The sequence below is a fragment of the Camarhynchus parvulus genome, chromosome 4, assembly GCF_901933205.1.
Source record: "Camarhynchus parvulus chromosome 4, STF_HiC, whole genome shotgun sequence".
NCBI lineage: Eukaryota > Metazoa > Chordata > Aves > Passeriformes > Thraupidae > Camarhynchus > Camarhynchus parvulus.
In genome coordinates this window covers 47,460,263-47,478,093 of record NC_044574.1, presented here as the reverse complement: position 1 = coordinate 47,478,093, position 17,831 = coordinate 47,460,263, and the positions used below count along the sequence as shown (strand labels likewise).

General features: G+C 38.0%; 1 protein-coding gene across 1 annotated transcript; it reads right to left on the bottom strand.

Moving 5' to 3' along the window:
• Positions 1 to 5,557: 5,557 nt before the first annotated feature.
• On the bottom strand, positions 5,558 to 17,248 carry LRIT3 (leucine rich repeat, Ig-like and transmembrane domains 3). Its single transcript, XM_030948255.1, has 4 exons — positions 17,133 to 17,248; positions 15,421 to 15,899; positions 7,638 to 7,943; positions 5,558 to 6,621 (listed from the first exon to the last, which is right to left on the bottom strand). Exons 1-4 carry the CDS (start codon positions 17,246 to 17,248, stop codon positions 5,558 to 5,560), a joined length of 1,965 nt encoding a protein of 654 aa, XP_030804115.1.
• Positions 17,249 to 17,831: the final 583 nt, after the last annotated feature.

The following is a 17,831-nucleotide window of genomic DNA, read 5'->3' as shown; positions in this document are numbered from 1 at the left end:
GTGCAATCTGAAACAAGCAATCCACTGCAGGATTAGCTTAACATTGAAGAAGGTTCTATGCAAAGAGAAAAATAACATTAAAAGTCAGTAATGTTATTGTGAATTTAGTTTGCCATGCTATGTAGCTGCCTGTTTACTGTATGCTTATACTGCCTTCTTTCTCTCTCTGTCATTTCACTTCCACATGATCTTAAACACAAGGGACTGGGCTATAAAACAAAAAAATATAATTGATCCGAATTATTTTTGGAGTCTTAAGCAATTGGCCAAATATTAGCAGGAAAAAATTCAAGACACATGACTCAGCAGTTCATCAAATCAGTGCATGGCATTAGATTTCATCATCATTAATTAAATCAGGTTCTTACAAAAACCAGTACTTATGAGTATTGGATTTAATTTCATTTTTCTTCAACAAAGGTGTGACTGTTTTAGAGACTGGAAAATACTACAAAGTAGACAATACATAGTGTTTTGTTCCTCTTTTCCAAAACAATACTAAACTAGAAAGAATAAATGAGAGTCAAGCAAGAACCTGATCTAGAGATTTGTTAATGAATTTACTTTTTGAAGTATTCGAGAAATTTTTTTGAGGATGCTAGAGGTTTCTTCAACTGTGTGTCTAAAAGAATAAAAATACTAAAAAAAGATAAAAGCAACAAACTATTCATTTAGTTGACCAGACAAGCAACGTATTGAATTTAAACTAAATATACTAGTTGCACCAAATATACTAGTAATTGTCATTTTGGATTGTTCTTACTTTCCATCTAATCCAGTAGCATTCTCAAGCGCCAGAAGCCTATACCAGAGGCTTAGAAGAAATTGCTTGAACTTTTCAAAGATCATATAAAAAAAAAAAAAAAAACCAACCAACCAAAAAAAAAAAAAAAAAAAACTAAAAAAACCCCAAACCCCACCAAAAAACCCCAAACCCAAGAAACCACAAATTCTTTGGCTCCTCCTTAAAAAAAAAGATCTTTTCATAAAATATTTGATAGCTCATCCTGCTTTAGAATAAAGTATTTTCTTCTCAGAGCCTCTTTTGCAAAATGCAGAATTTCATACACTGTCAGTAAACTGGTATTCCATTATTATGAGAGGTTAGTTGTAGTTGTTTGCACAGTCAGCTCCTTTCATAATACTCTTAAGTCAATCAAGGCTCTTTCAGAAACACCAGACCTCAAGTTAGAACAAATATACTTAAAAAATATACCTGGCAAGTGCTATTGATCTAGCTGCAGAAATCCTACATTCTTTTTTAAAACACTAGGTTAGGATGCTATTTCATGAAAAATAGAAAATGGAGAAAGGTGCAGTTACTTCTATATTGGAAAATATTATATCCTTTTGTTCATAGCTGCTTTCTGCCTTTTTGATTGAAATTATTCCCATCTTTAACACCTATGAAAAATACAGCTTTGTTAAAATAAAAAAAATCTTCATACAGGCTGTTTCAGACTGATATTTCAGCTTGATTTTCATCTGTTTAGCAAGGGAGTCTTTCAGATATATAAAAATTACACATTATTTGTGCCTCCATTCTGAAGGGAACTCTGATCTCCTTCAATTCAGAGTAAAAAAAATTCAGTGATTGTAAATAAAAAACAAAACATCTGTTCTATGGAGAACTTCTCATTTTCAACAAAGGAACGTGACAGTGCTGACCTGGAGCTTCTGTGGCTTCCTATAACAATGCAATGAATTCCATGAGAGAAGGCATCCAGGTCAGCAGGTTTCCAATCTACACACAGTTAGATAATTTTTAAAAGGTTCATTTTCAAATTTCATCTGTGGTCACGAAGAAGACTCAAGTTTGTGTTTACCTCCCAGCCACAAATCTAACAAACTGGTTGTTTTTAAAACAAAGTCATAGATCAAGATGCATGATTGTAGCATATTATATCTTGGTTTCAGAGTCTCTCCAGAACTGTTGCTGATGCATGTCCCTTTTTTTTGCAGTAGATTCACCCCTTTTCAGTTTAAAGGCAGTGCTCTCCAAAAACTTCTCACAACTTTCACTGTGGCACAGGCAGACTTCAAGACCAGCTTCAAGTGCATTCTTCAAATTCCCCCAGTGCCATTGTCCCACACTCCAGTTTTATGGCTGCCCCCACCTTGTCAAAACTGGGCATGTGTAGAGGTAGAGCTCCAATCATTGCAATAATCCAGCAGTATCTTCATGCATCATTTTACAGCTACCTGTCTGCAGATGCCCCAGCACCCTTGCCACGCAAATGCAGAATTGCAAGTAAAGGACATTGTGGCATACAGTCACTGAATTCTCTAGGACATCATCCTTCTGTGGTTTCTCAGCCTTCTTTCTGTATTCTCTCTGAAAATTAATTTATTTTCAGACTTCCTTTTGTCCCCACAGCTACACTCATCACATGTTGCCTAACGCTATAAACAAAGACAAAAGGGTCAGGCATACACACTGCCTTGTACAAAAACAATGTTTTATTTTCACATGAAAACAACTTCTGGTTTACTTACTTCTTTGAAAAGGTATTGAGTTTGAAATGTCCTTTGTTTAGCCCCCTAGACATAGTCCAAGTGTGAATGTTTTTGCTATTACAGACATTCTCATGTTACACATTAAAGAGTTTTCTCTCTTAATTGCCTCCCTGAGAAAAGTATGAGACTCTGATGATGGCGCAAGGAATATAAAGCCCACTGTGAGCAAGGACTAAAATAGATGCACAGATGCTTTAAGTTTGGCTTCGTAAGTGCACATTGAAGCCAAGATTATGGTTTAAGACGATAAGTATTAAAAAGTATTATTATAAGTACTATGCTCACTAAAACCCTAAGTGAAAATGAGGTTTACTTAGAATTCAGCTCACATTACTCAGTTATTTCTTTAGTCATCCAGATTTGACACATCTGTTGTAGGTAATGTATAAAAAGATGTCTAACCTTTCTGGGAAAAGCAGGATTAATTCAGAAAACAAAGTGCAAAATATATGAAAGGTGACACATGAACACAGGCTAAAATCTCTGCATTTTCCTACACAGATTATAGTCCTCACTGTTCACACCAATGCTTGATCCAGTGCTGCATTTCAGAAGACATTATACAAATGATTATGAGTGATAAAATCTATCTCACAGTGGTTCCATCATTAACAATTGACAATATAAAAAATTACATCTGTTAGCAAAGTATTTCTTCAGCATTTTAATCAAACCAGCTCTGGGTGATCCAGTGCAAATGTCTTCACTGTGTGATTTGCCCTTTGTGTCAAATTCCTGCCAAAATTCCCCAGCACATTTGGTGTTTTGACATAGGTTACAGAAGCATGTTTGGATTATGTAACTCTTTTGTCACGAGAACCATGGAAAAAATAAGGTATAACATGTTTTCTTGAAAGAACATGCTCTTGATAGTAAATTTCATCTTTGATACACTGATAGCCCATGTGGCGAGAGATTAATTTCTAACTTTAGGGCATGCTAATTCCACAAGGATTAGTCAAACCGAAAGCTTTAACGTTCACAAGTGAGCTATTTCCAATGAACTGTGCATCACCTCAGTTCCATATATTGATGTATCACCTGCAAGTCAGGTGATATCACTTTTGAACTCCAGAATTAGATTTAGAGCTTTGAAACCTGAAATCAAATACTCTCCAGGAAAAAAAAAGAGAAGTTAAAACAATTGTTCTCATTAACAAAAAACATGGTATTTTCAATTGGAAACACCATCAACAACTACCAACTATACTGTCTATCAGGAAAGTAGAAGGCAAATACTGGAACACTTCAGGTCCTGCACAAACCTGGTTTGTCATTAACGTGTCAGATGAACCTTGGTTTTGACACACAGAGAATCTCTTTTCCCTAAAAAATCCTAAATTTCAAAAACAAAAAACCCTGCCAAAGTAAAATAGCTTAGAAAGATAAAAACATTTTCATTGCAATCAAAATTATTCATGGAAAAAGAAGAAAGACTGATTTTTCACCACACATACTTGTAACACAGAAAGGAACACCAAGGATAATTCTAAGCAGGCAAGCTAATTTTGCACTTTTGAACATCCCACCTGCTTCTTTATTACAGCTCCCATAGTCTCAAATACTCATTCTACTAATCCTGGTCACTGGACACCATGGTGTAGGTGCTACAGAGATTTTTCAGTGTGTGTTCATTTCCTGCCATGATTTTGTGTCAGAGGCTTTTTGACACCTCTCACCAAGCTACGCCTTACCAGATAAGCTTATCAGCATTCCAGCAGGCAAAATTTCATCCTACATTAGTGACAATGAGAAATGCTACTGTTTTGAAGCTGACAAACTAAGCTTTGGTTTGTAGTTTTGAGTAATATTTCTCCCTCTGGAAAATGTCAATTCCCAATTTCCTATCAAAACAAACAGTTCCTCTAGGCATAGAAAGGTCCAAGAAAACAACACAGCTGTAATTTTCAGGAAAAACTGTGACTCACGATTCATATACACTTCTAAACATAATATCCGAACCTAGAAAACAAAAGTTCTCTTATTTACTTCAGGCATTACTAAAAGCAGCCTCAGAATAGACTATTCATTATTATCATTAACAGGCAATTCTGAATTCACTGTTACTATTAATTCCTGATTTTTAAACATTGGGAATCACACTCACAATTAACTTTCACTATGCTCATGAAACCTCACATCCAACATGCCCTGAGGACAAAAACTCCTCTTACTTTATATCAAAAGGTATTATATTACTTCAGTGTAGTACATAACACTGTGCAACATCTGTCATATATTTACATGTAAGAGTGTGTGTTGTATTACACAGTACCACAGAGTTTTCTGTACAGAGGTTTCTGAAATTGAGGTATATAGACAGACACATCCAAGTAAATTCTAAGGCTGAGATTTTGCAATAAGATCATCTGATGTAAGTTAATATAATTATCTAGTGTCTCTCAGTTACTTCAGGACACTAAAGAAGCTTTTTTGCCCTTTGCAATAACATCTGCAAAATGACAATACGATGTGCATTGTGCCTCTCAAGAGCCCACAAACTGTGACTTCTGTCTTGACTGGACTGAGAATACTTCAACCCAAGATACTGTACAAACAGCTGTATGACACTTCAAAGCACAAGCTGATGTCAGAAGAAAACTTGTAGATCCAAATAAAGTTTTGATCACAATAGTAGTTAAAACTGTTTTCCTATTATGTTGAAGTACATCAATTTCAAGAAGATTGTGATTCATGTTTTATACATGCCACTAGCACATCATATGGTAAAATGAGAGAAAACAGAAGGGTTTTAATAAAACAAAAAAATATCTTTAACCATAGAACCACTTCACGCTGTATTTTTCTTTGGAAGAACATCACTCCTTCACATCCAAAATCCCAAACATAAAAAATAAGAAAATAAACAGGCAACATTTTTCTTCTATTCCCCCTCCTACCCACCACCACCCAGTAAGACTCTATTACACCAGATAACATATTCTGACCACCATCTAGCATCAACCTGCTTCCAGACACAGCATCACCATTTTTAATTAATTTTACCTATTATTTATTTCATCTCCACCCTGACCCATGTTCAGCACAGATACTCAGACCTGGAGCCCTCACTTTTGAAGGTCATTTGAGAATCCATGCTTGACCTAGAGCAAAGGAGAAGTCTTTCTGACTCATCCGTGTACCTTCGTGCCCAGAGCTGGTCTCCTGCACCCAGTGTTCGAGGCTTCAGCGACAGTGTTTCAAATTGCACATAAGTCTCTTTTGCAAGTTCAGCTTCCTTTGCAGATTTTGGTTTCAAATGAAGTTTTAAAACTTTGTAGAGTAAGAAAAATATCAAAGGTAAAGCAATCACACATGCTGCACTGCTGGCCACTATCAGAATAGAAAACTCAGAGCTGCTTTCATCATTTAACCCATCAGTGGAGAAAACAACACACTGCTCTTTTGTAGGTGGCACGCCTTTGGGTGAGACACATGCCTTATATTGAGTACTAGGTTGCAAACCGTCGATTGTGACTTTGTTTTTGTTAGAATCAGTGCTGAGAGGCAACATATCTTTCTCACCATACTTGGAGTATAACACAGTCACAGCAGAATTGCCTGTGGCATTGACAGTTTTCCAAGTTAAGGTCACTCTTTCATCAGATTCACTGATCACTCTTAGGTTCTTCACAGTAACATTTTGTTCAGCCATACCTGCTGTGCTCAATGAAGTATCCTCACCTTTCTTGCTTAACTCTCCAATCTGCTTTCTGTTTCCATTTGTCACTGCCTTTGAAACTTTCTTTCCATCTAGCATGAGCCTGGATTGCTTTCTGTCAGTAAATGTCATGCTGGTTGATCTTTCAGTGCTCACCAGAGCTGTGGTGGTCGATGTGATGGGAAGAGGTGTGGTTGTCCTCTCGGGTTCCTGCTTGGATTCCTCCTGAGTTGTATTCTGCCTCTCAGCCTCTGGCTTCCTCCCAAACTTCTGTGGTGACACAGTTGTAGTAACTACACCAACCACTGTGACAGTCACAGCAGCTTCTGACATCCCTGCCAAGTTCTTGGCTTTACATCTGTATTCTCCTGCGTCCTTGTATGAAATTCCTGTCAAGCTCATTATGGACCACCTGACACCCTCTCCAGGAGTTTCCTGAATTACTATGGGAAAATGTAAAGAGTAAAACATTATAAATGGGAAGTAAAGAGGAAGTAAACATTATTAGAATACTTCTTACCTTTCTGCCAGAAGGAATTACATGTATGAAAATTTTAAAAAGTGAAACACAAGCAGTCAAAAAAACACAACAACAACAAAAAAACCAAAACAAAACCAAATTTCCAAAATAAACTATGGAATTCCCAGCTGTACTCTATTATTAAATAGAAGTGCTCAGCTTGGGTCAAAATGCAAATAAATGTCTAGAGTCATTAGAATACAGTTTGCAATTTCACTAAGAAAAACAAAACCACATAAAGTGAAATCAAATGTCTTAAAGCTGCTATTGACTCTTAAATACAAGACCTACTGACTTCTCGTGACACTTATCATGCTACCCATTTAAAATTTTATTGGAAATTTCCTTTGTCCTAAGATATTTCAGTTCTCTTAACTTCATCAGACCTATGATAACTGCTGACTACTTAGCATTAGCAAGTAGCATTTTTTACATTTAAGTTATTGCATAAGTATCTGTCATAGCAGCTAGAAAGATGTCAGACAATGATGCCTTGCATCATTTGCACACAGAAAACATGAATTTGGAAAATTTTATGTTTATAATGCTGAGTTTTAAGTTGCTCAGTTACAGCCTCACTGGCTTTTTTAACATGAACATTTTCAAACAGAGGTTCCAGCAAAAAAATTCTCCTTTCTAGCTTCTGAGTTAGGGTCCAACTAACCCAAACTCCATTTCCCTTTATCCTTCCCCCACTTCATCCATTTCTCCCTTCCACACACATTGTTCTTGTAACAGACCAGATCCACAACCAAAACAGTCTGCTGGACCTGTTAAGACCCAGAACTAGATAGTTAGAATTTCATAACAGCTGTTGCACAGATACAATTGCCAGCTTGACACAACACATGGTCCGCTGTTACTCATTACAATGATCTCAAAGCACAAGCAACCCAATAATTTTTTGTTCCCCCATTTCCTATAAAAGAGCAGTTATACCTGTGTAGTTCACTGGAATATTGTCTGACCTATTCCAAGTGAGCTGTGGTGTTGGGTACCCCGTGGCATCACAGCGTAGCAGGACATTGCTGCCCAGTGGGGAGGTGATTTTTGTCGCTGAGGTCATCACAGATGGTTTAAGACACTGCTCTAACTCAGCTCTCTGGAACAAGATTCCTGCCAGGCTCTCAGGTCCACTACATGAGACCAATGGATCGAGAAGTACAACGGAGGTGTCCACAATTTTGGAAAATTCAATTAGCTTTGAAATGCGACAGTCACAAAACCATGGGTTGTCTTGAAAACCTGAGGCAAGAAGGGAAGTGGGGAAAGAAAAAAAAATTGTCAGTCAATATATGGATATTGTGATTACAGTGTGACACATGACTATCACCAAATACAATCAAGGACAACCCTGGACCTATTATGAGCTAATCTTTTCTCTTTCAACTTGTGTTTTTTGTTCAGCTGATTGGTGGGGGAATATTCTCAGAGGTTAGGGAGAACAGTATGAATGTTTATTAAGCTAAACAACTTCACAAAAGTCTATGGGAGCTTAGTGATGTGCTGGCATTACCTGTGCTTAACTTTGCTATTTATCTACCACATTTAAGACCACTTTGAAAAGATGTCTTAAGACTGCTGATACATTTTCACCTGCCTGTGCCTCCTGGAAAGACAGCTTCTCTTTGCTTCGTGTCACTCTCCTCTCCTCTTAGTCCTTATTTAGGCTCTTACAGCTCAACCTTCCCTGACCCTTTTTTCAATGCTTGAGGAGAATACAATGATTTAAGGGTTTAAGAGCTTACACCAACATCTCTGCCCCTTGAGAAAAAGGGATAAAGGCTAAGGAGAAAAAGTTTTAGGCCAACAAGATTTTTATCTAGCTCTGAACCACACCAATATTGTTAGAAGTTGGCTTCACTACAGCCTCTGAAATATATTCAAGAAGAATAACAGAAGAGTAGAAAATAGGAAGGACCACAAAACACCATAATGACTACAATATTTTAATGATGGCACACAAGAACCCTCTCTCTTCTGTCAGACCCAATAATATTTGCTTCTTGCTTCCAGTATATTAATTAGAAGCTTTTCCCTCTTTGTGAATTTATGACATTGGAAGAGAATAACCATTTCTGAGGAATATCAGTCTAAATCCTCAGCTGGTATTGATTGTCCCACTATGTTGACTTTCATAGAGTAACAGTGACTTCACCAGGTAAAATAAGACACAGCATATCACTCAGGAGTTCAAGTATTTTCCTATTGGACTCATACTTTTGAATATGCCTTTCTCATTTTCTCCAAGTACTACTAATAAACAAAACTTATGGTCTGAAATAAGGGATGCAAGGACTTCTCACTACTGAATTTACTGATCAGTACAATAAACAAGTCATATAAGTCAAACCAGTGTTGAAAGAAAAAAGAGCTGTGAACACCAGCAAATATTTTTCAGAGTGTAATTTTAAGAATCATCAAAACAGCTACTGGAAAAATGATGGGTTGTTCTGGAAAAACCTGCAGATGAAAGAATACATGAATATTTAACTACTTCTTCCTTTTATGACCAGACCAAGATTAGGTTATTTTAAGCACAATGGTAGTGATTGGTTAAAACTATGGTAAACCCCAATTAATCCCTGCTCTTTAAAACAACACTTGACCTGAAGAGATTCCATGACTTTGACATCACAATCCAATTTCACCCCTTCCAGACAGAAGAGATTTTACATCTATTCACTACTTATTGTTTGTGGGGAACAGAGAAGGAGAAGTCAAAGGAAAGTGAGGAATGCAGCAACTGCTTTTTCCTCAAAAAAATCTCCAAAACATAAAAATTTTGCCTGTGAAACTCACACACATATTCATACGGAGAAAAGATATTATCCAAGTCTTTTCTTTATCTAGGTACATCAACTGCTTGTGCTCATAGAAATTCTGCTCAATCAGGCACATGCATGTAACTATTTGTGCTCATCTTTTCAATTAGGGAAACTCTGTAGTCAGAGACAATACTCTGGTAATTTTCTCTTTCTTCTCACTTTCTTGCAATTTTCCTCACTATGTTAAGAAATTTACTGCAGGAAAGGAAGGGGTTTATTACTCTTTTTAACCTACTTGAAGCACTCAAAGCCTTTGAAATAGAACCAAAGAATGGTTACATTAGAAAAGACCTTTAAGACCATTAAGTCCAACTGCTAACCCAGCACTGCCAAGTCCAGCACTAAACCATGACCCTGAGGGCCATATTTACATGTCTTTTAAATACCTCCAGGAATGGTGACTCCACCACTTCCCTGAGCTCCTTTTCAGGGAAGGAACTTTTCCTAATATATGTACCTACACAGCTTTCATATTCTCCCAGTGTCCTGAAGAAAAACCCAAGTCATTATAATAGGTATCAGACACTGACAAAATGAAAGGAATGATGAAGCAACAACAAACAGTCCTTAGATTGGATGGCTCTTAAGTCCAGCCTGGACACTGGTTTGACCATCTGATTGTAGGGCAGAAGAAGAGTTATGTCAGTCAACCACTTCATCTTACCCATCCATCATGCTTCCTGATGAAACTGCCTAAAGAAGCAGGATTTATACAAATACATATAATAGATATAGCTACATTAGTTCCTTCCTTGCCCCCACAGCACAGCACCTCAGTTTGTCTTGCCAATATCTGACAGCATTCACATTATTTGTAGCCATTGTAAATCATCAAGTTATGTGAATTCTCAAAATGCAAAGATGAAAGCACTATTGAGTTGGAAGCCAGATAAAACACTGAATTTCATTATACTTCAGTTAGTGTTGAAGAGAACAGAAATGTGAATGTAAACCTAGTTTCCAAGCTACAAGGGGCATTTTGAACTTCATTCAACAGTTTGGGCTGACAAGATGTTAGAAGTGAGAACAAACACATGAAAGAATAAAGAAAAGGTTAAAAGGTAAGGGGGAGGGGTGGAATTAGAAAATTGAAAATATTTGGGAGCTTTAATAAAAAAGTAATTTCTTTAGAAGCAAAAATTAAAATAATGATAAATCTCTGATGGCACATATATCTGAGGAAAGAGAATGTCTTTATAAACCTTGGATTCTTTTGTAGAAATATCAAAGCAGCTTGTTGATCTGAGAAAGAAATACTAGCCAAGGTAAAACAAACATTGATTAACATTTATGCATTGTGATATACCAATGCACAGCCATTTTAATATTAATTACAAATTGGTCTAAAAGCCTTTATTCTAGATTTAGCATATTTTATATTTACTCTCACACATTCATATGTATGCATGCACGTACAATGGCAAACTTATGTGTATGTGTGTCCATGCATGCACATTTTTGCAACCTCTTCAGTAAGCAGGATTTCCCTGGGCTGTGTCAATATGGACTTTAGCTATGAGCAACATTTCCTTTGTTAATCAGTAACCAGACTCAGACCATAACTTGTGTAACACACTGATTTTTAGTTGCTGCAAAATAGCAAGATGTAAAATATTCAAGGTTTGGGCTGATAGAAATACTCACCACAGCTTGGGCCAGCCTACCCTAAGCTCTTTCCAACTGAACCTACACATTTTGATCCATGGTTCTAAACAGTAAGTTCCATATCCAACACTGTGTCACAGCATTTTCCCCACATGGCGATTGCTAAGGGAGTACTTTCAGGAAAAGCAGTATCTACCCAGTGGCTCAGCTTAACCCATGGGAACCTGATGGACCTGCAGTATTCCAAATTTTTGGCACCCCTGCATGCAACAGAGGCAAGATCTCACATAACTGCCACTCTGTCAAATACTGGACTCTTCTGTTCCTCTCAATGACTCACTAGAATCCACCACATGGAAAAAGCTACTGCCATCATTCCTGACAGAAATGTAAATCTCTATACAGCAGCCAGTGCAGAAACTTAGCTGTGACTTGGATCAAAGTGTCAGGCTATGGCTCCAGAGGTAACCAAGAGGGCCAGAGGAATTCACACACTGGCCCCCCAGTCATTTGCACTGTTTAATTTTCAGCTCACTCCACAGCCCTGTTCTGAGGTGTTCCAAGGGCACTTTCCAAGACAAAGCCAGACACGGGTCCAGGGACAGCTGGCACTCCAGGGGTTGCTCACTGAAAGGCTTATGGATGAGACCACACCAAGGATGGCTCTCTCTATCCTGTTGTTTGCCCCAAAGCAAGTGCAGCAGGCTTTGTACCTCCAAACTATTCTGCATGTCTGTCAGCCCTTCAGGCATACAACACACCCCTGCTATTTCATATTCCAAAAGCACAGATCAATGATTTCCAATGCAATTCTCACATAACTTGAGGCAGGTTAGACTGAAGAAAAAACACCTCCATTCCCAGAATTACATTTGAGAGTCACTGTAGCATCCTGTAGAGCCAACAGAGAATCAAGGGCTAAATCTTACAAAGTTTGGAACAGACAGCCAGCTTTAAAGAGAGCTGTCCCTAAACTGTGTGGGTAAGAGCCAGAGTGAGCCACTTGCCCAAAGGGCCAAGAATCATTCCCCAAGCCTCTTTCATTTAGCATAGTGCACACACAGAGGAACATCATACAGAGGGAAGTAGTTAAAAACCCCAAACCTCTTAGTACAGAGAAGATGAACTGGAATAAGGAGATGTTAACATGCCAGTCCTCTAGCAAAAGTAGCCTTTGGCTCCTCCAAGAGTCCTTGAGATAAACATGGGGAACCTGAACTTTCTCATTCAAGCAACTGTCTTGATGCTTAGTCAAGACACTAAAGATAAAATTGCCTCCTGGTATCAAAAAAATTTAAAAATACATTTGCACAAACATATGAGTTTAGGGCCTTGCTGGTTTTGATCTTGTTAATTACACACATATGACAATCTTTTTTTGCCAGAACCAGGAGAGAAGAGAGCTCAAGTCATAATTGATTATACTAATTAGAATCCAACTGCTGTGTTCCTGACTACACAAAACCAGCATTTATTTACTCTGTGTTTCAGCTTCCAGCAGAGTTCTGGCTGCAGTGATCATTGCATGTAGGTACACAGGTCAGGCTGAACGCTCCCCCAGAGAGAGGCTGGAGCACATAGGAGACTCTTGAGCATCAAAGCATGCAATTGTGGGCATCTCATTTTAAGAGAAATATTTTTTAAACCTAAAGGTGTCCAAAGGGAACCAGTAACAATGGTAGAAAATGAAAAGAAAATAAAAATACCACACACAGCAAAAAAAAAAAAAGCCAAACTAAACAAATGAAAAAACCCAACAAAACCAAACCAAACAAACAAACAAACAAAAAAAAAAAAAAAAACAAACTCAATCAAACAAACAAAACCCCCCACAAAAAACTTCCACATTATATTAGAAGCTGGTGAAAGAAATTGTGTGGTTAGTTAGGATGGCAAACAGGGAAGGAAAACCTATGAAAGCTTACTATAAGAGATGGTGATTAGTTTTTTCTGTATGCCCATGCCCTGTAGGACAAGGTAATCAGCTTAGTTTGCAGTAAGGGAGATTGAGGTTAGATATTAGGAGAAACTTTCTCACTATCCTGACAGACAGATAAGCACTGGAGGAGGTGCCCATGGAAGGTTCTGGGGTGGTCTGGCCACAGCTTTTGAGAACAGCACTGACTTTACCAGAATGGCTCAGCTCCTCTGGACCTGGTATCCCTGCAGGCTTGGTCCTTCCTGACCACATATCTCTGTGATCCCTATCTAGCTCAGAGGAGGAGGAGGATATCTTGGGATGCACTTCTGTCTCAGGCTCCAGCAAGCCCAGTGGAGAAAGGAGGGCCATCAGAAAGGAAGCACTAATACCAAATGGAGTCTAAATAAACTTGTCAAAATAACCCATGACATAAAGAGCACTGCACTTTCTAATCTCCAGAGAAAGGGGATGTTTTCTTATTCACTATAAAGTTTCTTATGTAGCAAGCACTGTCTGTCTGCACTGGGATAAACTCATAGGAAAACTATTATGTCCATGAAAAAAAAAAATCAGCTAATTGATTCACAGCTTATCCAAGGTAAATTTACTCAATATAACACCAGGAAAGTACCACCTGGCATTTTGTATTCTCAGGTGCAAATCTATAATGGCTGCACAGAGCCTCCCTTAGCACCTAACAGAAAAAAAAAAAGGAGAAGCAAGGTTCTGTCTAAACCCAGTGTGTGTTCCTCTCTGGAGGCCTGTGTTAAAACCCAGATGTAGTTCATAATAGAAAATGGTCCAAAGGTCACATCCAAAGCCTTCAAAGAACTCAATGCTGACACCAGAGGGTTTGCCAGGACTACAGGAGGCTAGAAAAGTGCCTGCACCAAGGAAGCCTGCAGATGATTCCCAGAGTTAAGGGGAGAGAAGAGTGTGTGACGGTGTAAGATTTTTTTGGTGTTTTTTTGTGTTGGAAGTAATTTTATTTTCTCAGTTCCTTTAGTTTTGCGTGAAGTGGTGAGGGCTATGTAAGATAAGGAAACCAATTAATCTCTGGGCCTCCCACATGAGATCATGAAGATTAGATCTAGCACAATCAGCTCCCACTTTACAGCCTCCTGTAGTCTTCAGTGTGGGGACAGGGAAAGGAGTACTGAGATGGACTTACTTTTACAGCTTTTAGTCTTTTATTTTTTTAAAGCCTGAATAAACCAAAACCCTTTATCATGCAAGCCTACAGTTACCATATTTATGAAGCCATGCAGCCTACTTGCATCTATTAAATTACTTATATAAAATATGATCTAAATGAGAGTTTCAAGCTGCAGTTTCTGCTGTGAAACAAAGCAGCTAAACAAATGGACACTGAATATTGGGAATTTAGACCAAGAAATTGGAAATATTGGGCAGTACAATGCAGGACAGATCTTTACCAGTGCTTATAGAATTACTGCAGTAGATACAGCCAGCTGTTTTTCCTCCCTTCCACCTGCTGCACTACAAACACATCAAATATGCACTTCTATGTAAACAGTGATAGAGAAGAACAGTATTGATAGAACTGTTCCAGCTTGAGATTGAAGAAGAGAAAGGGGTTACCCTGCCAAGACCTGGAAGTGGAGATAAAGTGTCAGATAAAGCACAATGCCACAAACAGAACTGATGAAAGTGCATGCTAGAGAAGGGGATCAAATTATGAAAAAAATCAGAGTCTGACCAAATTATTCTTAAATACTTACCTTAGATACTAAAAAATAAAGTACCATGAATAAATAGGGATCAGACTCCTATTTTCTCTCATATTCTATATGTAAATTGCAAAAACTTCAGGATAATCAGTCAGCTTTAGAGTAATGCAAGGTCAGCAGAGGTCCCAGGGAGACCAGAGCTGCCCTCTTCTAAGCCACCAACACTATCTGCAGCATTGTGTCACAGGACAGGCTTTATAAAAGCATCAGCTCTAGCTGCTTGCTTGGCTTGGGAGCCTCTGGAAAAAAGCAGTTGCAAATGGACATGCTTACAGTTGCAAACACAAAAAAAGATGAGGGAAATGTCATCAGAAACACAATATAAGTCCTCTATTTATATAGCTACTGAATGGCCTGTATTCCTGCAATCTGGATTCTCATAGCATTTACTTCAGTTTTATAGCTTTGAGATAACAACACACATGGAGGTCACTATCTTCATTTTATGGTTTTCTGTTACCAGTAGAAAATAAATAAATGAGCACAGAGCAAACCACAACAGCGCCCTGGGTAAAACCCCCTTTCCTGAATCCTAGGCTGGTCCCCCAACTGTTCTCACTTGGAAGTTAACGTTCAGGTATATTTTGGTAAGGAATGAGATGGGCTGCTCAACATACCCAAGATTACTCTCTGTGTCACCAGAATGTCTGTGTTCTTGGACACAATAGCTCCTGAGAAGGGGGGCCAAATGTCCATGAGGTCTGATGGCAAGGTGGTCAGCTTGTTGCTGGATAGGTCCAGGTAGGTGAGGTTTCTCAGGAAGCGGCCAGCATCAGCAGGAATGCTGGTCAGCTTGTTGTTGTGGAGATCAAGAGTCCGTAAATTGGGCATCTCGGCCAGGGATTCCCAAGGGAAAGTTGAGAGCAGATTACCATCCAGCCTCAGCTCATGCAGCTGTTTCAAGTTGTAGAAGCTGCTGATATCAATGTTGGCTACACAGTTGTAAGTGACCCACAGGTACTTGAGATCTACCAGGTAGTAAAAGGCTTCAGTCGGAATCCTTCGTATGACAGTTTTCTCTATGCGAAGCTTTACAGTATCCACAGGAACATTCACAGGGATCTCATACATGTCAGGGTCATTACAGAGTACAGACCTAGCAACCGAGAAGGAAAAAAAAAAGGGAAAAAAAAGAGGGGCCAAGACATATTTGCATTTATTTAGCAGAAATTTGAATTTCAGATTTAAATGCAAATGCTGTAGCTTTCTGCAACACTACTACCAGAACAAAGAATGTGGAAATCAATAACTGTCCTCTGCATTTAAAAGTTGAACAGACTCTACAAACTTGGAGTCTCTAAAGACAAAAAGAATACAAACCAGAACTGATCCTTTCACATTAAACCTAGATTTGCTTTATTCTAAAGTATATAAGCACCACCCTCTATCCACCCCTCACTCTAGTGACAACTGAAAGACAGAAGCCATTGTACAAGGAATAATACATGCATGTGTCTCAAGTGGGAAATGCATGCCCTTAATTAAAAATATTAAAATTCAAATTTAAGGTTACTATTCTCTAATTTTTCTGTATGATGAGGAGGCAAAGTATTTTCTATACTTACCTTTTGGAATAGACTAAAAATTTAAAATATACCGAAGAAAATTCAGTAAAGAAGAGCTTTCTGGCCCTCTTTTTGATGTCTATGTACAAATTACTTGCTTTATAGAGATGAAAAGAACTTTCTGCTCACAATGATTTCAGTGAAATGAGATCAGGAAACAATTTCTTTGGGGTATATTGTTCACACATACTAGCTTGAAGGATCCCCTGCCTTCAATAAGTCTATCCTTAATTTTCTCCCTCTTTTCTCTAGATTATTCCTCTATTTTACTTTTTCCTCATGCAGCTTTATTCCAGATAGCCTGTGACAATAAATAGCAATGAAAAGAGCATCTCCTAGAATTGACATGACAATACCAGGTCACCACATTTCAAATTAACCTCCTTACTATCAAAAATTACATAATTTACTGCAGATTTAAAAAAAATAAGAAACTACTGTATTTATTTAACCAGAATCCTCTTATATTAGTTAACTAGTTTGTAGAAATAGAAAGGACATTGCAATAGTAGGAACGTCATGGAGCAGAAAGAAATTGCCACCTGCAGAAAATGAAGATTTAGAGAAGCTATTTGCTAAGTACAAAGCCATAATCACCATCTGCTCCTGTTCAGGAATGCTGTTAGCCATTAAGTGCTTGTGTAAAATATACTTCATTGCAACTATGCCAGAAATAATTTGCAATGTCTGAGAATGTTAGCTCCAATTTCTTCAACACTTTTTCTTTATAAATGACCCTATATAACAAATAATAAAATATATACCTTGTTCCAGTGCCATCACTTCTGCCATGGTAAACACAAGTGCATTGTGAAGGACAAAAGCCATGAACTTCTTCAAAAAAACTCATGAGGAGGTAGAAGCAAATAAACAGATACATGGCTTCCTCCCAGAAGAACTGACATGAAGAAATGTGAAGGCTTTATTCCTGGGCATTCATGTGCAGTGTGCTACAAATGTGAATGTAGCCATCCATTTAGTAACAGCAGATTACAACAGATTAGCCCAGATCTGTGGTTGCTTAACCTTCAAATGTATCCTGAATGCCATCAGTTAAACCAGCTCACTCTTTACTCTGTCAGAACACTCTCTGCTTCAAATCACATCCAACCATGTTCCAAGGCTGTTTTAATGTGTAGATTGTAAAGTTAGTGTGTAATAATATATCCCTTTTCCTCTCCTAAGAGGCAGTGCATATATTATACTGTCTATGAAGTGTTCCAAGGTTCCTGAAGGAAATCTAGTACACCATGAGGATATTGCATGGCATTTTCTTTAATACTAAAAATGGCAAATTAATAGGAAGCCTAGATTCCAGAGCTTTTAAAAAATCCCATAAAAACAGGGTTTTGCCAAAAATACGTATATGGTTTAAGTTTTACACTGCAAAGCCAAACTGCATGTGCACACACACATAATAGTTGAAGCTAAACCTATACAGTCATCTTTTTCACCCTGAACAA